Genomic DNA, 25,377 nt, shown 5'->3' on the forward strand with positions numbered 1-25,377 from the left:
TCCCCGGAGCCGGGAGCAGGAGCGGGAGGAGCCCAGGTCTCCTGGAGCCCAGCGGTCCCAGGGACGGTGAGGGAGTCGCGACACAGACCCAGGCCAGGGTCGGAGGCTGGAGAGAGCCCCAGCTGAGCGGGGAGAGGCGGGAAGGAAGAGGAAGAGGGGCAGATCTGAGAGGAGACTGGGAAGGAAGGAGAGGGCTGAGAAGAGCGAGGAAAGGAGAGAGAGAGACCAAGACACTGACTGACATCCTGGAGGAAGAAAACCAGAGAGACACTGTCTAAGCCAGGCAGACACTAACTGCTTGCCAGGACAGAAAGGGAGGTCCTGGGCACGAAAAGGTGACCTTATCAGAGAAGCAGAGGGGTGAGCGCTCCGGGCGAGCCCAACCCCAGCTCTTCTAACCTTGACTGGGCAGGTCAGCTGCCTCCCAGGAAGGCAGAGGGAGGGAGGAGCGGACCAAGTGGACCAAGAGGCCTCGGGAAGGATGTGGGCATGGCCAGGAGCAGCCTTGTTCTGGGGGTCCGGGTGATGATAGAGAAGGCTGCCCGGAGTCGGGGCCCTGACCCTCCTCCTCCTGCTCTCACCCCAGGGCTCATGAAGGGAGACAAGCGAGAGGAGCAGGGGCTGGGCCCTGAACCGGAGGCCCCCCGGCAGCCCACGGAAGAGGAGGAGGCCCTGATTGAGTTCCACCGCTCCTACCGAGAGCTCTTCCAGTTCTTCTGCAACAACACCACCATCCATGGCGCCATCCGCCTGGTGTGCTCCCAGCACAACCGCATGAAGACGGCCTTCTGGGCTGTGCTCTGGCTCTGCACCTTCGGCATGATGTACTGGCAGTTCGGCCTGCTGTTCGGAGAGTACTTCAGCTACCCCGTCAGCCTCAACATCAACCTCAACTCCGACAAGCTCGTCTTCCCGGCCGTGACGGTCTGCACCCTCAATCCCTATAGGTGAGTGGTCTCTCTGCCACTCAGGAGATACCCGGGCACCAAGGTGTCCACGGGTGGGCAGACCCTCAGGCCCAGGGGCAGGAGGTGATGCAAGGTGTTCCCCTAAAGACCCAGTCCGACGTCCCTTTGGGCAAGATAGGGAGCCCAGACTTGAGCTCTGCCCAGAGGAGGCTTCCTAGTGCCCCAGGCTTATCCAGAGTGTGGTTGTGGACTGGTAATGCCCTCCTCTCCGTCAGCTTCTTCCTTCCGGAGTGGGAGGGTGTGGCCGGGAGTGCCTGGGAGGTGAGATGCTGATGACTTCCAAAAGGGCAGGGTTGAAACCCTTTCATTCCCTTTCCTGGAACCAGAGGAGGGCAAAGAATAGCCCCTGCATGCAAGAGAAGAATCTGGTGGACAGGTGAGGTCTTGGCAGTGTCCCGAGCAGTGGATGGTGGGAACGCAGGGGCTGTTTTGGAGAAAGCAAGCAAAGTGGGGGTTGACAGAGCAATCCCTGAGCCTCAAGCTGGGCGTGGAGTTACAGAACCAGAAGGAGAAATGGACAGAATACAAAGCAGGGGGACCCCTGCCAGGCTGCCCAGTTTGCTTGCCCAGGTGCTTGACTTTTAAGTGCTTGGGTGTGTCCTGAAGTTTTGGGTTTCATCACTGCTCTTTGCCAGTTTGTGATCCAGAAGCCAGAGAGCGTGGTAACCATGGAGAAGAAAGGGAGGCAGAATGGGTGTGTACGCGTAACTTTTGTGTGTTCACTCAGGCACAGAACACCTGCGGTAAGCCAGACACAGTGCTAGGCACCTGGCAGGTGGGCTGGTTCATCACTCATACTATCGCTATTGAAGGCCAGTCACTTTGCTAGGGAATGAAAGATAAAATATAAAATGAGATGCAAGAGATAGGCATAGAAACAAATAACTGTAGCACTCCGTGATAAGTATAATAAAAATTGTGTGAGTTATAGTCTGCTTCAAGGAGTGTGAGATTTATGAGTGCATATCACATGTGTGATTGTATAAGTGTGCGTGAGCAAACCTATTGCGTGTTTGTGTGGTTATGGATGGTTGGGACTAGTCAAATATTGGCGGGGTGGAGACCACATTTCCTATTGTGTTCAGAGGTGTGTTGTGGACAAACCAGGGTTTGGGACAATCTGCCTTGAAGAGAAAAAAACTACCCCCCAAAATAATTGCTCAGTCTCCGTGTAATGTACAAGCTAAGGGGCCATTTACTAAGAAGCTGCTTTCTGCACTGGACCCTGCTAAGTACTCTGCAGGCATCTCCACTAGTGCTCACAACAATCCTGCCAGGCGGGATCATTATCCCAATTTTGCACTTGAGGAAACTGAAGCAAAGGGAGACAAGTCTCAAGGTCACAGAGATAGTGACTGAGCTGTGACTCACCCTGCTTGCCTGATCACACACTCCTCCATCCACTGAATACCCAAGATGTAGAACAGGAAGGAAAATTTCCAATCAGATGTTTGTATCTCATCCCTGGGCTCTCTTTGATTCCTACCCTCATTTCTGTTTTCCTGGTGCTTGTGTGCTTTGTTTCTCTCCTCTTCCTCTTGACCTCCATGGCTGCCCTGCTCTAGTCTTTCCCTGGGGGTTGTGGTAGAAGGAGAGGTGCTGGCCCAGCAGGGAGCAGAGAGCAGGCAGGTGGGAGGGACCATAGGGAGGAGAGCAGGCTTAGTAAATATTTGTGGCTGGAAGATGTGGGTGAGAGATGGAGAGGGCAGGGGTGAATAGGTTGGGACCTGCATAGTTTCTGCAGTCTTAGACAGTCCCTGGACAGTCCAGGAAAAATGCTCCTGGAAATGGAAACTAAAGCTCCTGGCTCCGGGGGTGGGGGGTGGGGGAGGGGGGTGGGGGGTGGGGGTCTGCAGCTTGGGAGACAGGAGTCCACATAGAAAGCAGTCCTCCTATGTGAAGGCTGCTGCAGGATTTGGGGGTGGAGGGGAGAGCTCCCAGAAGGACAGGAGCCAAGGAGGCTCCCCAGCACCGGGGAAGAATCTTGAACACCTGTGATGTGCCTGACTGCACTGGGTGCTTTATAAACATGCTCCATTTAATCCTAAAGTCCATGGAGGTGGGGATTATTATTTCCATTGTGCAGAAGAGGAAACTGAGGTGAAATAATTAAAGCAAGGTCACACAGGAAATAATAAAAATTACAACCACCATAAGTAACACTGAATATTTAACATGTGCCCAACATTTTTACAAATCACCATAAATATAAATGAAATTTTTGTATTAAATTACTTAATCCTCACTGAAGATCTCTGTGAGAGGGAGGGTGAGAGGATTCACCAGAGACAGAGCGGGGAACAGAACAGGCAGACTGAAGAAATACACCATTGAGGGGAGCAGCGGGCAAGACAGGAGAGGTCTGCTATGCCATGTGGGATTCTCACTGGCCGGCTGGGATCGAACCCACACTGCAGAGGCTGCGGACAGCTTCACAGTGCGGCGACGCTCAACTGCCTGTGCCAGCAGAGAGGCCCTATCACCTCCATTTTAGAGGTGAGGAGACTGAGACGCAGAGAGGTTAAGTGACTTGCCCAAGTTTACCCAGGTTAGCAGCTGAGTCACAAAGCAAATGTGTTTGATCCCAAAACTCATTCTTCCCTCAGCTGTCAGAAGGGGCCAGGCAAAGCATCAGGGTTGGCAGCTAGTAGGGGCCCATAGAGGAAGAGCAGCAGGAAGAGGAAGGGGTACCTGTCCAGAGTGCTGGAGGGAGGGGTCCAGGGCTGGTGACTTCTGCTCAAGGGCAGAGGTGGGTGAACAGGCTAATGCAGCCTGGTGGGGGGTGACAAGTGTAACTGCTGGAGACCACCAGCCAGTGCAGGAAGCCGAGGTGAGATGAGGAAGCCCTGCAGGAGGAGCAAGGAAGGGAGGGAATCAGTGGACAGACAGAGGAACTGTGGAGATGTCTGGAGAGATAAAGTCAGGCCAGGGCTGCTTACCTGCTGACAGACCCAGCAGAGGGGGAGAGAGAAAAAGAAGGAGGTGGGGTGGGGTGGGTCTCAGGTTGTTTTGTAACTTCAGGAAGGGGACAGGGCTGAAGACCTTATACGCAGCAGGGAAGTGCCAAGAACCCATTGTGAAGGTTGGGTCTTTCTTTCTGGGCAACAAAGGGCTTTTGCATCCAAGGGAGAGGGCTGGTCATCGCCACATATCCACAGAAAACAGCCCTAAATTCTTAAACAATGAAGCAGGTCATGGTTTCTTCCTTCCTGGCAGAGCAGGGAACCTGGCAGCAGGAATGGGAGGAGGAGAGGAGTAAGTCCCCAAAGAGGGGACTCTGAGCTAGGCTGTCCATCCCTAACACTGGCAGGGAGACCAGCTTCCTTCAGGAACCGGAAACAGGCTCTGTAGGCGGCCTGGCAAGGACAGAAAGCCCAGGCTTTTAGGGCGGAATACCCCTCCCAGTGATGGACTCCTCCTGTCAGGAACCCCCTCCCTCTGTGGCACCGCTGTTAGAAAATGCTTCCTGAGGGACCTCCCTGGTGGCACAGGGCTTAAAGACACTGCACTATCAAGCTATCTATTGCCAGCCACGACAACATGAGTTTCGATCCCAGCCAGGGAGCTACCCACATGGCTCAGGAGACATGTCCTGTCTCGCACACTGCTCCCCTCAACAGTGTATTTCAGTCAGTCTGCCTGTTCTGTTTCCCACTCTTTCTCTGGTGAATCCTCTTATCACCACCCCGCACCTCTAGCCTACACCCCAGTTCTTGTATGCATAAATAAATAAATCTTAAAAAAAAAAAAAAGAGGGAGAATGCTTCCTGAGGTAAAGCTGTAGTTTACCTCACAACGCCTGGGCTCCAGCCTGGCTTCTGTGTTTTTGAAATAACCCTAAAGATATCTCCTTTGCCCAAGGGGCAAATAGGAAGCACCTATGACCCAGTAACTGTGGTGGTTTGCAAAGTCCACTATGACATTTTGATTCTTCTAACAAGCGGTTTAGGTAAGAAGCATAGAGGCTTGCAAAGGTCACTCAGCTGTTCAGTGGAGGAGTCAGAGCTAAAATCTGGTCTCAGCCTCCACTTTTGGTTAAGACCACAAAGTCATGCGGTAGATAAGTAGTGGGCTATGTTATCTTGTGTCAGCTTCGCTTTCTTTTCCGATAAAGTAATAGTAATAATACCAACAGCCGCAGTTATACAGTACCTACTCTGCCAGCTGTTTTTCTCAGTGCTTTTCACACAATAACACATTGAACCTTCATAACAATCTCATGCAGCAGCACTACGAATACTTCCATTTTATAGATGGTGAGACAGGTCCAGAAGAGAGCAGCGTCTCTAAGGTTAACTACGTGAACAGTGGCGAGCTTGGATGTGATCTGCTAAGTGGATTAGAACTTAGTTCCAGTAAATTTTCCTTGGATGAAATGATTTCTAGAGCTATTAACACCCTGACCGTCTGTCTGTCTTCCGATCATTTGTTTGTGAACATTTGTGGCTCTTAAAACATTGCAGTCAGGGGCCTCCCCTGGTGGCACAGCGGTTGAGCACTGGGCTGTGAAGTTACCTGCAGCCTCTGCAGCGCCAGTTGAATCCCCGGCCCCCAGCGAGGGTCCCGCATGGCACGCAGACCTCTCTTGCCGCCCGCTGCTCCGCTCAGCAGTGTACTTTGTCAGTCTGCCTGCTCTGCTCCCCGCTCTGTCTCTGGTGAATTCTCTCACCCTCCCGTGCTTCTGACTGTACCCGGTGCTTATATAAATAAACAAATCTAAAACAAAACAAAACAACAACAACAACAAAAAATATCGCAGTCAGGATAGAATTCCTGAGAGGTCAGTACCACTGACTACACAGGGGCTGCTGGCGAGGAATCTGGCTGTGGGTACATTATGGTGTAGGCTGAGTGCATAGGGCCCAGGGGAGGGGGCGCTCCGCTGGGGCTGTGTGTGTACAGGTTGGAGATGCTTGTGGTGTGGAGGAGACAGGGCTGGGACTGAGGCGAAAGGAAGGGAAGTCAAGGCTTCTAAGTGGTCCCTGCAGGAAGGAGGAAGAAGGCTAGGTTTCCAGATGCACACTGGCAGGGGAGGAAGCTGATGAGTTTCTGGTGCCCAGCTCTGCCTAGTACTTCCAGAATGCTGGTTAAGAATACCCTCATAGGGATGGGCCTCCCTGGTGGCGCAGCGGTTGAACGCTGGGTTGCGAAGCTGCCCACAGCCTCTGTGGCGCCAGTTCGATCCCCGGCTGCTCCCCGGCCACCGAAGGAGGGTCCCACATGGCGCACAGGCCTCTCCTGCTGCCCGCTGCTCCCCTCAGCAGTGTACTTCAGTCCTTCTGCCTGCTCTGCTCCCCGCTCTGGCTCTGGTGAATTCTCTCACCCTCCCGTGCTTCTGACTGTACCCAGTGCTTGTATAAATAAATAAATAAATCTTTAAAGAAAAAAAAAAAGAATACTCTCGTAGGGGTCTCTGAGTAGCTGGGTGTGGGCTCTTATAGAGGAGGCTACCAAGAGGACAGAGGGAGAGAGGATGAGGAGACATGACAGGAAGTGACCAGAGGTATTAGCTCCTAATCTCCCCATGTACCTGCCCCTGCCAGTCTGTCCTGAACAGAGAAGAGGGGATGGAGAGGAGATAACCAGCTTCCAGGAAAGGAGATTTACTCCTTTATCTTAAGCACTTCAGAGCTTGAAGGCAGTAGTAGAAAAAGCAGGGACGATGGTGTTGGACAGGCCTGGGTTCAAATCTTGGTTCCACTATGTCTTAGCTGAGTGACCTTGCAGAAGTTGCTAGCTGATGGACCTCAGTTTCCTCAAATGTAAAGTGGAGATAGTAATTCCTGCCTGGTTGAATTGTATAAGTGTCACCCACCCTCCTGTGGAGGGCTGCTTGCCAGAGCAGAGCCGAGGAGAGTAGGGCAGGTGGTCAGGGTTAGAAGGGCCAGACTGTCTTGCTGAAGCCCCTTGCAGGCATTCTTTACCCCTGGCCAGACCCTCTTGCTAGGGCCCTCCTATTTCCAGGACGAGATCTGGTATCATTAGTGTGTTTTACTCAGTGGTCAGTTCTTTTACTGTAGGTGTCAACTGAAGGCAGGGAAAGGGAAACCAAAAGGGAATACTTCTTCCTGCCTTAAGCCAGAAACGGGAAGAGAAAAGAGTGAGGCAGTTCTGTCTGGAGCCTGGCCTTTCCTGGGACCTTGTCACAGAAGGGAGTGATAGGGGGCTCATCTGAACCTTTCAGGGAGAGGCAGGAGGGAGTGATGAGGACCCCTGAGGGAGAGGCTGGCCTAGGGGACAGCAGGGGTAAGGGTGATGTGCTGGAGAAGTGACATAGCTTGGAACTGGTTTGTGAATGAGGGTGGTGTAGAAGGCAGAAGAAGGCACAGAGGCACTTGAGACTGTTTGGGGGAAGTGGTGGAAAGGGAGGCCCAGCCAGAGATGTGTAGCTCCTGCTGTGGAAATAACTCCAGCCACTTAGACTTAGATTCTTCCTATGTGACCACGAGGAAGTCACTTCAGTTTCCTGGCCTGCAGGTTCTTATCTGTGTCTTTCTGACATTCGATGCTTTGTGTTTCATGTATTTTCTCATTTAACTCTTGAAGAACTTCGTGGGAGTAGGCAGATCTAGTGTTATATCCATTTTAAAGATGAGGAAACTGAAGATGGGTTACTTACTAATGTTACACGGATAGAATGTGTGAGGCCAGAACCCCAGGACCCTTATTCAGGGGACTCTGGCTCTGGTGCTCTTTCTAGGCACCCACACCAACCTCCTAAAATAGCTGGAGGTAGCGGGCACAGAATGGAAGGGAGTGTGGAGGTCACAATGCTTTCTGGCCTGTTCCCTAACCTGTGACCTTGATAAGTCACCTTATTTCAGGTTTTTCACCTAGAAGAGGTAACGACAATGGTATTAGTGTCTAATATGACAGTGGGTATTAGCATGCTGAATTACCCTTGAGAGGAAATTAAATAATGTATATTCTAATACCACCGAACCTGGCTCATAGTAACTGCTCAATAAATGTTGGCTATTATTGCTGTTCTTTTAATTACCAGTAACAAGCAAGTCTCCCCAAATGTCAAACATGCACTTTCAACCTGAGTTGCATTTTCTCCTATGAGAAGAGAAGGGAGAGGTAGAGCTGACAGGGCCCAGCTAGCTAGACTTTTAAGAAAGGGATAGAAATGGAGATTGTGGAGGAACACAATGAAGATCGGACTAGACTATGGTCCCTGTAGCTATCTGTACATTAGGACCCCCGGGGCGCTTCTAAAGACAACCTTGACTGGACCCCACTCCAGATCCACTCAATCTTGAATCTCTGGTGAGTGGGGTCCAGCACCATATGCAACTCTTTCTTTAATTGAGATATAATTTGCATGTAATGAAATGCAGAAATCTTAGGTGCTTATTGAGTTTGACTATCAAGACACTGAACATTTCCGTTACTTGGTACTTCTTTGAATTCCCACTTACTGTCCTCCCATAAGCATTTTCTGATTTCTATCAGCGTCGATTAATTTTATCTGTTCTTAGATTTCATATAAATGGGATCAAACAAGTTGAATTTTCTGGTAATTAAACTTGTTCAATAAGTGTGTCTAACTTATTTTGCTTAACTTAATGTTTCTGAAATTCTCCCATTTTAAGCTTGTCTTGTTCACTTTTTATTGCTGAGTGGTATTGATGGACATTTGTGTTGCTTCCAGCCTTTTGGCTGTTGTGATGAAAGCTGCTATATGGAACATTCATGTACAAGCCTTTATGTTTTCTTTCTTTCTTTTTTTTTATGATTTATTTATTTATGCATATAAGAACTGGGATGCAGGCCAGAGCTGTGGGGCGTGAGAGGATTCACCAGAGACAGAGTGAGAATAGAACAGACAGATTGACTGAAGTACAATGCTGAGGGGAGCAGCAGGTGAGTCAGGAGAGGTCTACTGCACCATGTGGGTTGCTTCCCTGCCTCTGGCTGGGGATTGAACTTGTGCTGCAGTGACTGCAGACAGCTTCATAGGTTGCGTCTTAACCCCTTGTACCACCAGGGAGGCCCCAAACCTTTATATTTCATTACTCTTAGGTAAGTAGTTAGGAGTGGAATTGGGTAAAATTGTCATCGGTTAGATTGCTGGGCTATAAAGTAGATATACATATAACTACCAACTGGTTCTCTGACTTAGTTGTACCATTTTAAACTCACTCCAGCAGCAATTCTGGTTTCTTCTCTCCACCCATCCACATTTGACTATCTTTTAGCTTAATGGATGTTTAAATGGTACCTCATTATAGTTTTAATTTTCATTTCTCTAAGGACTATGTTGGTGTCCTCTAGTATATTTCTGGGTTCATTTTTGAAACAGCTTATCTTTTTCTTTTTTTTTTTTTAAAGATTTATTTTTATTTATTTATATAAACACTGGGTACAGTCAGAAGTGCGGGAGGGTGAGAGAATTCACCGAGCCAGAGCGGGGAGCAGAGCAGGCAGAAGGACCGAAGTACACTGCTGAGGGGAGCAGCGGGCGGCAGGAGAGGTCTGCGTGCCATGTGGGCCCCTCCGGTGGCCGGGGAGCAGCCGGGGATCGAACCAGCGCTGCAGAGGTTGCGGGCAGCTTCGCAACCCAGCGCTCAATTGCTGCGCCACTGGGGAGGCCCAGCTTATCTTTTTCTTGTTGATTTATATGAAGTTTTTATATTTCAGGATGAGTTTTTCCTTAGATATTATTTATTCCAAGAAATTTGGCTTACTCCAACATCCTGAAGATCTGGAATCTTAATGGTTCTGAATTTTGTGTTTAGGTCTGTGATCCATGTCGATATAATTTTTGTATGTAGTCAAAGGTAGGGGTTGAGGTTCTTTTTTCCCTCCATTCAGTATCTAGATATTCCAGCATCAAGTTTAAAAAAATTATTTTCCCCATTGAATGGAATTAGTACCTTGACCAAAAATCAGTTGACTATATATGGGTGAATTTATTTCTGGATTCTAGTCTGTTCCATTGATTTATAGTCTGTCCTTACACTATACTACACTGTTTTGATTCTTGTGGCTTTATAGAAAGTCTTAATGTCAGGTAGAATAAGTACTCCAGCTTTGCTCTTCTATTCCAAGCTTATTTGGGCCATTCTAGATTATTGGTTTTTTTTTTTCCCCCATCTTCATATAAATCTTTGAATCAGCCTGTCAATTTCTTTAAAAATGTCTGCTGAATTCATAGGGGGCCTCCCTGGTGGCACAGGGGTTAAGTCTCAGCACTATGAAGCTATCTGAAGCCACTGTAGCATGAGTTTGATCCCTGTCAGGGAGGTGACCCACATGGCGCAGCAGACCTGACCTATCCTATCTCACCTGCAGCTCCCCTCAGCAGTGTATTCCAGTCATTCTTCCTGTTCTGCTCCCCACCCTGTCTCTGGTGAATCCTCTCACTCCCTCACCTCTGGCCTGCATCCCATTTCTTGTATGCATAAATAACAAATCAATCTTTTAAAAAAATTCTCATAGGGATTGTGTTGAATCTAAACATCAATTTGGGAGAAATCTGAACTATTTGAGCTTCTGATCCATGAACATACATAACTTCTTATTTTGGCCTTTGTGCCAGGAGGGTTTGCAGACAGAGGTCTTGGCTGTTTTTCATTAGATTTATTCCTAGTATTTGATGTGGTATTTCGCAGGGTGCTGTTTTTGTAGTTCACAAAACACAATTTCCAATATTTTCTTGCTAATATGTAAAAATACACATTCATTTTTGCACATTTGTTTTGTGCCCTGCAACATTGTTTATTAGTTTTAGGCGAGTTTGTTTTGTTTTGGTGGATTTTGTCCCTAAGGGTGTTTTGAGCTCTCACAGTGGAGTCTGCAGTAGGACCTATGTTCAGAAGGAATGTGATAAACTGAGCAGTGTTTAACTTAGGGTGTTTGAGCCCCACCCGAAACACAACCGGAGAGAAAGTGGAGTGCGGAGCACAGGTAATTGTACAGATCCTCTGGCCATCCAAGAAGTGCTGTTGAGAATCTCTGATTAAGAATGTGCCAGAGGAGGGCTTCCCTGGTGGCGCAAGGGGTTAAGCACGGCGCTATGAGGCAAGCCACAGCCTGGGCAGTACAGTTTTATGGATCCCAGCCGGCCAGGGAGCTACCCACATGGCGCAGCAGACCTCTCCTGTCTGGGCCACTGCTCCCCTCAGCAGTGTATTTCAGTCAGTCTGCCTGTTCTGTTCCCCACTCTGTCTCTGGTGAATCCTCTCACCCCCCATCTCTGGCCTGTACCCCAGCTACTGTATGCATAAATAAATAAATCTTAAAAAAAAAAAAAAAAAGAGAATGTGCCAGAGGGGATCAGGCGGGATGGGCCTCACACCACCGCGAGCTCTAGCCCAAGCTTCTCCCCCCGCCCACCCCTCAGCCCTCACCCCGCGCCCCCCTCAGACCTCGGGAAAAGACCGACAAGTTCCGGGTTCCCCCGGCGGCCAGGCCGAGTGGGCGGAGTGCGTCTCACTGACGGGCGCCTCTCGCCTCTCCCTGACGACAAACAGACGGCAATGGACGGCATCCCCACGGGGCTCCCCGTCGCCCCCACGTCCCCCGCGGGCACGCCTGTCATCTCCCCTCCCCCGCCCCCACCCCCAGATCGCCCGCAGACACCAGCGCCCCTCCCCGCCGCTCTCTCCGTCATGACCCCACCTCCCCGGTGACCGTGAGGACCCTGAGGCCGGGAGGGGCAGGGGCCCGTGCGAGGCCACCCCCAGAGCGCGAGGCCACCCCCCCCCCCAGCGCGCGAGGCCACCCCCAGCGCGCGAGGCCACCCCCCAGCGCGCCCCTCTTCGCATCGCCCTCTCAGGTACAAGGAAGTCAAAGAGGAGCTGGAGGAGCTGGACCGCATCACGGAGCAGACGCTCTTCGACCTCTACAAGTACAACTCCTCCAGCACCCTGGGGGCCCATCCCCGCGCCCGCCGGGGGCTCCGCGCCCCCCTGCCGCACCCCCTGCAGCGCCTGCCGGCCCCGCCCCCGCCCCGCCGCGCCCGCAGCGCCGCCTCCAGCGTGCGCGACAACGGCCCGCAAGTGAACAGGAAGGACTGGAAGATCGGCTTCCAGATGGTGAGCCCCGCCCCGGGGCCCCCCTGCTCCCCGCCCCCGACTCCCCACCCCCCCACTCCCCGCCCCCCGACTCCCCGCCCCCCCAGACACCCCGCGCCCGCGCGCGCCCACAGCCTGGTGACGCCCACACTCGGGCGGGGCTCCCTCTCCCCACCCCGACTCTGCAGGCGCGCGATTCGCGCGGACCTTGGCGCCCAAATTAAATAGCATCCGCAGCTTGGGGGCTCCCCTCTGTGAGAGCGGCGAAGCCCAGGGGAGTCAAGTCTCCAGTGGCAGCAAATGCACTTTTCTGAATTCGTCTCCCACTGGGGGGCTCCGTTGGGACCCTCCCCTCCGGTGTCATGGGGAACCGAGACTCTGCCAGCCAAAGACAGGAGTAAGGAGACAGTAAAAAGGAGAATTTTAAAAAAAAGTTTATAGAAATAAAAGGGAGATTAGAGGAAATGGGAGAGAATCGGAGGGAAGAAGAAACCCCCCCTTTAAAAAGATTCATACAGGGCCTCCCTGTGGCACAAGGGGTGAAGACGCAACCTATGAAGCTGTCTGCAGCCTCGGCAGCTCGGGTTCCATCCCTGGGCCGGACAGGGAGATACCCACATGGCGCAGCAGACCTCTCCTGCCGCTCCCCTCAGCAGTGTGTTTCAGTCCGTCTGCCTGTTCTGTTCCCTGCTCTGTCTCTGGTGAATCCTCTCATCCCCCACACCTCTGGCCTGTACCCCAGCTCTTGTGTGGATAGGTGAATTTTAAAAAAAATAAAAATAAATAAAAAGATTCATACAAAACAGCCCCCCACCCCGGAAAAGAAAAGGCCCCCTTTAGTGTCCTAGAATTCCAGGACACAGGAATTCTAGTTCCAGCTCTGTTGCTGGGACAAACCTTGATCGCTTGTCAGTGGAAGGGAGAGAAGCCGCTGTTTCACAGCTTCTGGTTTCCTCCCGGCTGCTCCCTTAATTCCTTACTCTCTGGTCTGCTGTCCTGGTCCTCTCTCTCGGTATGTCTGCTTCCTTCTGCCTTCTGATCTCCCTAACTTCTGGCTCCCATGCCTGTCTATCAATCCCGGGGACCACAGACCATTGATTCCTTGGCCCTGCCCTGTTGTGGGTCCCTGCTGCTGGCCCTCTGAGTTTCTGGTCTCTGTGTCCAGTGCAACCAGAACAAATCGGACTGCTTCTACCAGACGTACTCATCAGGGGTGGACGCGGTGAGGGAGTGGTACCGCTTCCACTACATCAACATTCTGTCGCGGCTGTCAGCTACCTCTCCCACCCTGGAGGAGGATGCACTGGGCAACTTCATCTACACCTGCCGCTTCAACCAGGAATCCTGCAACCAGGCGTGAGTCCATCCTGCCTGACTTTGTGCTCCTGGGGAGGAGGAGCGGGGTGGGGGGTGAGGTGGAGACTCTTTCCCTGGGCCAGCCTGTACCTAGGAAATGCTTGTTGACTAAATAACCTGGTAGGAGGGGGAAGCGTGGACCTGGGTCCGAACCTCTGCCCCAGCAATCAGCCTGCAGGGCTTGCTGCTCACTGCAAGGCTGCATCTGAAAGAAAACCAGCCAGTTACCTGCACATACCCTGAGGAGGGTGGGCTGCCTCTTTGTCATCTAATCCAGAAGTGCCTGGAAAGTCATCTGGTTCCATACTCCACCTTCACAGGCCAGGTGGGCAGTGATGGTGGAAATGGCTTGGATTAAGTGAGGGATGAAGCCTGAGTTCCTGCTCTGGCTCTGCTCCATCCTTTCCCGGGGCATTTCACTCTGTGAGGCTATTTCTATGTAAAATAGGGTAAAAAATGAGATTCATTCAATGTTTATTCAACCAATATTTTTGACTATCTAGGCTTTGCTGGTCACAGTTTTGGGATACACCAAAGGAGGGGAATGTATGTGTGTGTGTGTGTGTGTGTGTGTGTAATCCTTGCCCTTTTGGCACTTTACTCAAGTAATAAAGATGATGATAATACCCACCTCAAGAGTTTTGCAAGGTGCATGAGATAAGTGTGAAGGCAGGTTGTCAACTGCCATTGAATAATGGGGCTCTGACTCTGGCATTCAAGCAAGTGGAATGATTGTCCCAGGTCACTGGGCCACTCTAGTGAAGGGCCCCTCTCCACTCCACTGCAGTGCCCACCAGGCATCCTTTCTGTTATGACCCCTGCCATAAAGTCCTTGCATACAGGACATGACGGCTCTGAGGTCTCTGAGGACTAGGAGGTTAGGAGTAAGGGGGGGGGGTCCCCTTCCATAGCCTCTGATGCCTGCCCTCCCCTCCCTACTTCTGTGCCTCAATTTTCAGGCGCTGTCGGCTTCCTCTGCCTGGCTGAGGAAGGCTGAGGGAAGGCAGTCTCTCCACTCTGCAGAGCACCCTTCCCTCCAATGTCACTGCAGAATGACAGTGGTGCCAGGTGTCACCTGCTCCTGCCCCCACTCCTCACCTGGTACACATGCTCTGCCCAGCCCACAGTTACTTTTGTTCTTGTCTCTGGAGTTTGTTTGTTTGAGGACAGAGGATGCCAGCTGGGAGGTGAGACACAGCAGTACCTGAGCCTGGGTCTGCCCACACTTGCCACCGAGTCTCCCTGTCACCTTCCCACCCATCTCCTTTAGCGTGCCTCCTGCTCCTCTGTCCCCACCAACGGAAAGTCCAGAGTTCATCTTGACACTTAGGTCATTTCCTTAGCTCAGAGCCTTATCATTTCTTGTCTGGGTTATTATAACCCCCGCCACCCCCAAATCCTGCTTTCATTCTGCAACTGCAGGAAGCTTTCTTTATGCTTTACTCTTCTTACTTCACTTTTTGGACTTAAGTATTCCAGTTTGTCCTGTTTACTCTCCCTGGATGCCCTTATGACCTTTAGGATCCAGCTGAAGTTCTATATCATGACCCCATCCCTCATTTCCCCCCTCCAAATCCTTTTCCCTTCTCTCTAGAATTTTCAATAACAGCTTTATTGAGATATAACTCACATACCATAAGAGTCATCCTGTTAATATGTACAATTCAGTGGTTTTTATATACACAGAACTGTGCAACTGCAGCTATCATCTCTAACTTTAGAAAATGTTCTTCACCACCCCAAAGAAACCCTCTGCTCACTAGCAGTCACTTCCTCCTCCTTCCCCATCTCCACTAATCACCTTCTTTCTGCCTCTGTGGAGTACCTGCTGTGGACATTTCATAGAAGTAGAATCATACAATATGTGATCTTTTGTGTCTGGCTTCTTTCACTTACCATGTTTTCAAGGTTGCAGTGTGTGTCAGTGCTTCTTTTTCACGGCTAAATACTATTCCATCATATAGCCATGCCACATTTTGTTGTGCCATTGTTTCCTTTGTTGATGGACATTTGTGTTATTTCCACTTTTTGGCGATCGTGCACAAAGCTGCTGTGAACATTCCTGTGCAGGTTTTTGTTCACATGTAGATTTTCGTTTCTCTTTAGTATGTACCTAGAAGTGGAATTGCTACGTCACATGGTAATTCTATATTTACTATTTTGAGGAACTGCCCTGCTGTTTTCCAAGTGACTGTACCATCTATATTCCCTACAGCAGTGTGTGAAAGCTGCAAACTCATCACAACCTCTACTCCTTATTGTCTTTTTGATCTTGGTCATCATAATGAATCCCTATAATTATAATAGCAAACATACATTGTATGTTTGTATTAAGTGCTCAGTACTGTCCTAAGTGTAATTGAATCCTCACTAGCCCCACATTATGAGGGGCCAGTCCTCACTGTTATCCCCTCTTACAGGTGAGGAAGCTCCAGCCCAGAGAGATTAAAAAATGTGGTCGAGCCCCCTGCGCACACTTGTTAGAGCTAGGATTCAGATAGAAGGACTCTAGCTTGGAGTCTGTGCGCTTACCCATCACCTCATGTCATGCCATTACTCATGTATTCTCGTGATGTGCCTAACCCTGTGTTTTTGCAAAATGTGTAGGTCATGTGTGCATACATGTATTGTAGTCTAGATCTCCTTTCCCCTAAGCTCTGTTTTTGTGATTCATCCCTGTTGCTCCATCTAGCCTACTGACTCCACCTGCCCCATACAGCCCATGGGGGGTATCCACCGTATTGTACTTGTCCCGCTGAGCCAGGCACACAGGCCCTTCAGGACTGGCCTGTGTCGCTTCTGCAGCCCTTCTTCCATCCTTTCTTGAATGCAGGCTTCCTGGCAACTTCTAGAATGTGCACTGATATTTCACACACTATGAAGCAATCCGCAGCCTCTGCAGCATGAGTTTGATCCCCAGATGGCCAGGGAGATACCCACATGATACAGCAGACCTCTCCTGACTTGCCTGCTGCTCCCCTCAGCTATGTGTTTCAGTCAGCCTGCCTGTTCTGTTACCCACTCTGTCTCTGGTGAATCCTCTCACCCCCTGCATCTCTGGCCTGTACCCCAGCTCTTGTATGCATAAATAAATAAATCTTTAAAAAAAAAAATCAGACAAGCAGAGGCCTACTCCTAATCTCTAGCCAGCCTTCCTCTCCCTCCTGCTTCCTTCCATCCCTCCTCTGCCTCTCACAGGCTAAAAACCCCATCTTCCTTCTCTCCCTTCTCTCTCCTGTCCCTGCTCCCATCACCAGCTTTAAGAGGCAGAGTATTAAGAACACAGATCCCTTTGGTTCCCGTCTGGGCTCTCGCTACAACCCTACACAGCCTCTCTGTTTGGGAACTTATGACAGAGTGCATTCCTGTTTCAGCAACTGCCTCTGTGATTCTTTCTCTCCGTTTCAAAACCTGCACAGCCCAGCTTGTGGCCTGCTGGTGGGAGACCTGCTGATGCACATGGTCTTGTCCCTGCCTTGAGACCTGACCTTCTTCCTCTCGGCTCCATCTCAGCACCAACTCACTCTCTCCTCTAGCCCTGTTCCCTTCCATGTCTGCATTTGTTTAATCCACTCATTAACCATTTATAACAACCACCTATATCTGCCATATGCCAAGATCTGTGCAATTCACCCAGAGATGATATAGAGGTACATGAGATGTGGCCTGGCCGTAAAAAGATCACAATCTAAATGGAGAACTAAGATTTAGATACATGAGAAGCTGGGGACATTGCAAGAGTCTTCGTAACACAACACAAGGAGAGAGGCCACCAAGCCAGTGAGGTCATGTGGCCTGGTGGGAGGAGCCTGGGCCAGGAGCTGAAATTTTGTCCTCACTGTTTGTGTGACCTTGGGCAACTGTTTGACCTCTCTGAGCCCTGGCTTCCTCTTCTGTGATGTGGGGAAGATGCCCACGTAGGCAATTGATGGGAGTGTGGACAGAGCCCCTAGGTGGTCAGGAAATGAACTATTGTGAAAGTTTTGTTCTCCCTGTGTGATTACACTCTCTTCTCTGACCCTACTCTTGCTCTCTCTCTGATAAGGAATTACTCTCAGTTCCACCACCCAATGTATGGCAACTGCTACACTTTCAATGACAAAAATAACTCCAACCTCTGGATGTCATCCATGCCTGGAATCAACAATGGTGAGCAAGCCCATGTTTCCTCTGTCCCTGCTGGCCCTGTCCACCTGCATGTGCCCACCTTGAGCTTGCATTCCCGAGATGCTCTGCCCCTCTGTGCCTCACCACTTCACGCCTGTTTTAACCCAGAAAGGCACTGTAAAGTCCATTCCAGGTGTGATAGGAATCCTGTCCCAGTTCTTCCTGCCTCCCTTCCAGAATCCAACTGGGGGGAGGGGGGGCAGGTGCCAGATTGGTCTATAGGTCTTCCTGGCCTTGCTCCCCTTGGAGTATCAGAGACAGGGCAAGGTGTGGAGTGGGTTTCCATCCCTAATGCTCCATCTTCCTCCACTCCCTCTGTGCCTCCAGGTCTGTCTCTGACAGTGCGCACAGAGCAGAACGACTTCATCCCGCTGCTGTCCACGGTGACCGGGGCCAGGGTCATGGTGCACGGCCAGGATGAGCCTGCCTTTATGGATGATGGCGGCTTTAACTTGCGGCCTGGTGTGGAGACCTCCATCAGCATGAGGAAGGCAAGGAGCTGACTGCAAGTCTGGGAGGAGACCCTCAGATTGGAGAGGGGCAGGGCGGTGGACTTAGCCTCCAAAAGCCTGTGGAGGAAGGTCAGGTGTGGGGAGGGGGGGTGGTGGTACTTGAATATGAGGAGGTCTTCAGGAGCAGGGTTTGGCAGAATGTGCACTAGGAAGCTGGGCCCAGAGGAGTGGACCTGGAGTGAGAGAGAGGGCTGAGAATGGATTCAGGACAAGCATCCAGGGCAGGCTGTGTCCAGATTTTTGGGGCCTTGAAAGTAGCACTGAGGCATTGAGGGCCACTGGGAGCTTGTTTTGAAATGGGAGGCAGATGGGGTGACTGGCTGGTGAGAGACACAACTTGGGACCAGACAGAAGACAGGACTCAGGAAGAGGCTGGGCTGCTTGCACTGAACTCTGACTTCTTTGTGTCTGTGGGGTTTGCAGGAAGCCCTGGACAGACTTGGGGGCGATTATGGTGACTGCACTAAGGATGGCAGTGACGTCCCTGTGAAGAATCTTTACAAGTCTTCCAAGTACACGCAACAGGTGAGGGCCACACCAGTTGATGGGGCACCGCCTCCCAGGCCTGCACTGTGAATCGGGCAGAGTCAGAGGGTGTGGGGGGGAGACCACTGCAGAGAGGAGTGGAGGTGGACTGTGGGCTGTTTGCATTCCCTGCTCTCCTCTGCCCTGTCAGGGCTGTTTCAGGCAGGCAGTCTGACCCTCTTTGCCCTTCATCGCCCTCCCCTCCAGGTGTGCATTCACTCCTGCTTCCAGGAGAGCATGATCAAGGAGTGCGGCTGCGCCTACATCTTCTACCCTCGGCCTGACGGTGTGGAGTTCTGTGACTACAGGAGGCACGACTCCTGGGGTGCGACTCCTGGGCCTTCCTGCCTCCCCCACCCCGACTCCTGTCTGAGCTAGGACTTTTCCAAGCCCTCCAAGCTCTTGAGGCCTCCTGTCTGGGGTGGAGGTGGGGGCTGGTTCCCCCCGAAGGAATCATTTTTCCTCCCTCTCTTGTTTACCTATTTGAGACACTGCCTCAGTTTTCCTCTCACTGCCTGTCTCTCTCCTCTCTCTCTGTTCCTCCCTCAGAGTTTCTCTCTCTTTCTGTTTTGGCTTCTGTGTGTCTATAATGGAACAGCCCTGTTGAAAGCTAACTTCAGCTTAAGGAAGGAAGAGCACATGAGGAGTTTCCCTGGTTCCGCACTGGGCCTGCTGAGGCTTCAGAGGCTTCAGAGGCTCTGATGGGCCCTTCCCCGCTTGCTCCTGAGGCGCTGGATGCAGGAAGAACATACTAGAAGTTTTATGTGTCTGTTTCATTCCCTAAAATCTTCCATTTTATGTATGTTTTGTAGTACAGGTACTATTACCCTCCAACAGTTGTAGGCTTGTCATTTGTAAACCAAATCCATATCCTGGAATCGCTTATTTAAGAATTGTTTCCCTAGGGAAGGGCATAGTCAGAAAACACTGGAGAACCCTGGAATCTCTTCCCTGGTCTTGTCTAGGAGTAGACAGACCTCTTTTCCTTTTCAATACAGCTGAGTTATTCATCAGGAATGCTTTACCCTAGGAAGCTGAGAGAGGAAGAAAATCTCAAACAAGGAACTAGAGAAATTAGAGTGTTGGTTTTGGGGTGCATATGCTTTTGTCTGGCACCATTGGGGTCCTCCTCCCTGGGCTCCCTGGGCCCATCTCTCCACAGTAGGGGGGTGGGCTTACCTTTGCTGGAGGACCAAGTTGGGGGTACTGCAGTCCCCAAAATTCAGTGTCCACCCTTGTCCCAGCTCTGGCCGCACTGACCTCCTGCTTACTTTCTTCCCCGGGCCTGCCCCCTCGCCCACCACTGCCTCGTGTCCTGTGTCTCTAGCCTTGGAGGATGCTGATGCGTCAGAGCTGGAGGGAAGATCTGGTTCCAGGCCCCACCTCCTCCCTTCACGGATGAACAAGTGGGGGCCCAGCCAGATGTCCTGTCCGGAGACAATCAGGAGCTCCTGGCTCACTGCTCCCCACGACAATGATTACTAAGTGGTTGTGTGTTTGAAGAAGATCCGTGAGAGGAGACTAACAATACTGACTGCTGAGAAGCTGTAGGATGAGGGAGAGGAACTCGGCTAAACACAGTCTGCCTTGTGTCTTAGGACTGCTTGCTGCTCAGCAGCCTCCAGGTCTTCCTACAGGTCCCCAGCCCTGAGATGAGAGACTTCTGGAGGGGGTGACTAAAAGAGCAAGAATGATAAACTAACCTCAGAACTTGGGAAAAAGTGGAGGAGGAGGCTCCATAAACCCATTCTCTCCCTATTTTTAGCAACTTTGTAGAGATAATTCCTAGCCCGTAGAAGGCACCCACTTAGCGTGCACAATTCAATTTAGTTTAGTGTAGTTGTTAGTAGACATAGAATTACACAACAATCGCCACAACCAAATTTAGAAATTTTTATCACTCTAAGGAGAAACTTTGTACCTATGTATTCATCTAAAAGTCCTGTTCCCTGCCCCATGGGCCTCTCCCTACCCTGCCCCCATCCTGGCATTCTTTGCTGTCTGTCTCTATACACTTGCCTATTCTGAGCATTGCATATAAACAGAATCATTTGGTCTGTGATCCTTTAGGATTGCCTTCCTTTACTTGGCCTGTGTTTTCTTTCTTTTTTAAAAGCTTTATTTATGCATACAAGAACTGGGGTGTAGGCCAGAGGTGCTGGGGGTGGGGGGTGTGTGTGAAAGGATTCACCAGAGACAGTGGGGAACAGAACAGGCAGACTGACTGAAATACACTGCTGAGGGGAGCAGTGGGCGAGACAGGACAGGTCTGCTGCACCCGTGTGGGTAGCTCCCTGGCCAGGGATCTAAATTGTGCTGCAGTGGCTGCGCATAGCTTCATAGTGCTGAGACTTAACCCCTTGTGCCACCAGGGAGGCCCCGCTTTTCTTTCTTTTAAAGATTTATTTATTTGTAGAAGAACTGGGGTATAGACCAGAAGTGTGTGGGGTGATGATTCACCAGAGACAGTGGGGAACAGAACAGGCAGATTTACTGAAATGCACTGCTGAGGGGAGCAGTGGGCGAGACAGGAGAGGTCTGCTGTGCCATGTGGGTCGCTCCCTGGCCGGGGATCGAACTCATGCTGTTGTGGCTGTGGATAGTGTCATAGGCTGCGTCTTAATCCCTTGCGCCACCAGGGAGGCCCCTGGCCTACATCTTTACAGAGGCATAATGTAGAGGCATGAGTTGTTAATGTTTTATCTGACTTAGCTAAATTTCTGAAACATTTTTTGGGGCTGTTATATAGGAGGCATTGCTTTAATGCACATGATGCTCTTGGAAAGTGGGTGCTCAGGGAACCTTTTAGATGTGGGTTAGAGAAAGTTGAGGGGTCCTAGGAAAATACACACTCTCTCTACCCACAGGTTACTGCTACTATAAGCTCCAAGATGCCTTCTCCTCGGACCGCCTGGGCTGTTTCACCAAGTGCCGGAAGCCTTGCAGGTGAGTGTCCTCTTTCTGGGGCGCATGTTGGGCTGTTGACTGTCTGGTTGGGTAGAAAACAGGATACTCAGCGGAGCCTTGAGTGGGAGAGTCTCACCCCATCACTGAGCACCTTTCTGTACCTCCAGTGTGACCAGCTACCAGCTCTCTGCGGGATATGCGCGATGGCCCTCGGTGACATCCCAGGTAAAGCGAGGGAGGGAGTAGTCAGGGCCGTGAGACCATGCCCAGCCCTGTAAGCATGAGGAGGATGGGGGTGGCCCCATTAACACCCCCATTCCTTCTAGGACTGGGTTTTCCAGATGCTCTCCCTACAGAACAATTACACCATCAACAACAAGAGGTGAGTGCTGCCCTGTCCTGCCCCTCGGAAAGGGATCCACGGGAAGGAAAGAGGAGTGGGTACCGTTGATTGGAAGGTGTTTGTGAGTCCCAGAAGATAATCCTCTGTCATTCCTACCCCCTCCCACCCATGCCCCAAAGAAATGGAGTTGCCAAACTCAACATCTTCTTCAAGGAGCTGAACTACAAAACCAATTCCGAGTCGCCTTCAGTCACGGTATGTCTTGGCTCCCTGAGACTGTGATTCTTTTGGAGGGTCTTAGCTGTCAGGGAAAATTAGGGAGTAGAGGTGCCTGGGCCTGGAATGCAGGAGACCAAGGAAAGGAGCCCAGAAGCAAGGGTGAGCTTGAGAGGGTTGGAAGAAGGATGCAAGGGAATGAAGTTTGGGGGCACAGGGAAGGGTGTGCAGGCGGGCATGCCCTGGATAAGAGTCGGGGGTGGGGGGGAGGACACAGCGAGGGAACAAATGAATGAGGTGCCCAGTACAGAGGAATGGGCTCTCCTGCTGGAGCCCACCCGGAGCTCCCCGCCCAAATGGTCAGTGTGCTTTTCTCCCCTCACAGATGGTCACTCTCCTCTCCAATCTGGGCAGCCAGTGGAGCCTGTGGTTTGGCTCCTCCGTGCTGTCTGTGGTGGAGATGGCTGAGCTTATCTTCGACCTTCTGGTCATCACGTTCCTCATGCTGCTCCGGAGGTTCCGCAGCCGATACTGGTCTCCAGGCCGAGGAGGCAGGGGTGCCCGGGAGGTGGCCTCCACCCCGACTTCCTCTCTCCCCTCCCGTTTCTGCCCCCATCCCTCCTCGCCCTCCTCAGTCCCACCAGGCCCTGCGACAACCTTGGCCTTGACAGCTCCTCCACCTGCCTATGCCACCCTGGGGCCCCGCCCAACGCCTCCAGCCTTGGTGGACCCCAACTCTTCTGCCTCTGCTGGAGAGGGGCTCTGAGGAGGGGGAGAATGTCTTCTCCCCCAGGCAGGCATCTCCTGGGAGGGCGGGACCAGCCTTGGCAGGATTAAAGAATGTTTTGGGCTTCTCTCAGAGTCCAGTTGCCTCTGGTGTGGGGAAGGGAGCAGGATGGACAAGAGGTTACAGAAATGGCCAGCAGAACCGGGGCCAGGGAAGCTGCCCAGAAATGTCCTGGCTTTTTCCCCCTGCAACCTGGTCCTGCCTCTAGAACACTCTGGTTTCCTTATCCAAGCGCAGACAACTCTCCTTTTCCCTCACATCAGGCAAGCCAGACTTGGAGCTGTGACAAGGAACTTGCTTAGGAGACATGAGATAGTCGAGCACAAAACATAAACAAGGACACACAAAGGCAGGGACAGGTTTCCCGCCCAACAGTGATCGCAGCCAGCCCCACTGGCCTGGTCACGCTGTTTCCAGTGACACATACATTTGTTCTGCTTGAACTTGGGTGGGGAATCTCACCCAAAAGCCATCTTGTTTAGTTCATGTCAATTCCACTCCCCTAACTCTCCAGGGCAGGGGCTGGAGCAGATAATGTAGTAAAGGTATGACTATACTCAGCCCCAGGACTCATCCTGTGTCACCTGCCCCATGACCCCACAGAGCCACACCCTAGCAGCTCTGCCCTCTATCCTTCATGACACATTGGCCTCTGCCAAGCATATTTTCTCAACCTATTTTCTTAGGCTGGAAGCTTCCCCTACCATCTACTGGCAAACTCCTATGCATCCCTTAGAACCCTCCTCAGGCACCACCACTTATGTGAGGGTTTATGCCATATCTTGTTTTCTGTAGAACTGATGACTCTCCCTCCCCTGGATTCCTTCAGCACTGGGTACCATCTGTTGGAGCACTGATGTAGCAGTCACTTTTCTTGCTCATTTGTGTCATCTCCCCGACTAGACTGTGAATTCCTTGTGATTAGGGACTGAGCCTTGTTCATTTTTGTATCCTCAGGGTCTAGCCCAGTGTCCCACTTGGAACAAGTAGGCAGTTGCTCAATAAATGTTTGTCACATAGAGGACTGTCTGGAAAGCTGGATGGGGCCACAATGAAGGGGATGGGCAGTGGATACAAGTCACTGCCTAAGCTTTGGGGAGATTCTGGGCTAGGAGAGGGGCCAGACTCCCATGCTCCTTGACTTCATTATGGAACTGACGTTCTTCAGGAGCCTCAGGAGAGACAACTGTGCTGCTAGCTCCTTCCTGCTGGTGCTGATGAACCTTTGCTATGTCATGTGCCCATCACCATGACAGGGTGAAGCATAAAGACAAGGTGCAGTTTCCCTCAGAAGACCTGTGCAGTGCGTGGGAGGACACCCCTGTCCAATGTCTGAACCTCTTTTTCCTTCCCGGCTTGAGTTACCATCCTCAGTTCCCCTCCACTGGGGACCACACTGGAGACCACTCACCACCAACTGCACCCTAACCTCTCCATCTGCCTACTTCCCTTCCCATCAATGGCACTGGAGTGGGGGGGGGGGGAGGGGAGACTCAGGCCAGTTTCTCCAGGAACCTTGGGGTCTTAAATATATTCTCATTCTCCATCATAATCATCAGAGAGAGAGAGAGAGAAAGAGAGAGAGAAGCAGAGGGAATCCCCCCAAGCTTAACAAAGGAGAAGTTGAGGGGTGTCCAAGTGGAAGCCAGTTTTCTGTCCCCCAGTTCCCCCCACCCCAGCATCAGACCTGGAACTCAGAAGTTACCCTTTCTCATCTTAAAGGAGGCTTCCCCTGCTGCTGCCACCTACTCCCTTAATTACAGCCTCCCTGCCCCCCCCCCAAAAAAAAACCAGAAACAAAGGTCACAGCCTGGAACGGGTGTGCAAACTTCTGACTTCCCTTTCTCAGACAAGCTGATGAAGGGAAAATGATGTCACAACAATCCCCTGGCCACGTCCCTCAGGTTCAGCCTTCCTCTCATCTGCTCTGCTGTTCTCTGGCCACAGCTCAGCCTCTGCCTTGCTCACCTCCTCCCCGGCCCCCACCCCTCTGGCTGGGGCTGGCAGGGCCTGCTGGACCAAGCTGGACCCCTTGTGGATGACAGAGGCCGGTCACACTGCCTCCCCGCCTCCCCACGCTCACTCCTGGCCTGTGATTTTGACCCTGAGAAATTGCCTTCTCTCCACCCCTCAGATACTCGGGCCCCAGGGTTAGGAGTTAGGGTGCTAAGGAGAAGCTTTTCAGTTGCTTCATTTTCCTCGTGGAGGTTCGCGGGAGAAGGGGGCTTGCCCGAGTTCATCATTCTTACACAGTCTGGAACCCAGGTCTCTTGACAAGACCCTCCTGGCTTGTGAGACCTGCGATGTGACTCCTGAGACACGTGGGGCTGGAACCAGAACCCACGCCACTCCGACTTGGAGGCCAGTGCCCCAAGCTGCTCAGTGTGGCTGTGGGGGGTGTGTGTGTGTGTGTGTGATGTGATGGGGAGTGGGGGTCTATTCTCTCAAGCTCTTTGCCCTTTATCCTTTGTTCCACAAACCCTGATCACCAATCCTATCATCTCCCAGTTTGCCCACCTCCTGTTTTTCTCCCTCTCAGCATATTTCTTCTTCCCCCTGAGAGATGATAGTC

General features: G+C 51.5%; 1 protein-coding gene across 1 annotated transcript; it reads left to right on the forward strand.

Moving 5' to 3' along the window:
• Positions 1 to 591: 591 nt before the first annotated feature.
• SCNN1A (sodium channel epithelial 1 subunit alpha) lies at positions 592 to 22,784 on the forward strand (the record flags this gene model as incomplete). The annotated part of the gene is made up of 12 exons (XM_084256099.1): positions 592 to 947; positions 11,755 to 12,013; positions 13,158 to 13,348; positions 17,394 to 17,497; positions 17,843 to 18,006; positions 18,451 to 18,552; positions 18,760 to 18,877; positions 21,420 to 21,498; positions 21,627 to 21,684; positions 21,786 to 21,841; positions 21,982 to 22,057; positions 22,404 to 22,784. 12 exons carry the CDS (start codon positions 592 to 594, stop codon positions 22,782 to 22,784), a joined length of 1,944 nt encoding a protein of 647 aa, XP_084112225.1.
• Positions 22,785 to 25,377: the final 2,593 nt, after the last annotated feature.

Source organism: Talpa europaea (assembly GCF_964194135.1).
Source record: "Talpa europaea genome assembly, chromosome: 15".
Classification (NCBI taxonomy): domain Eukaryota; kingdom Metazoa; phylum Chordata; class Mammalia; order Eulipotyphla; family Talpidae; genus Talpa; species Talpa europaea.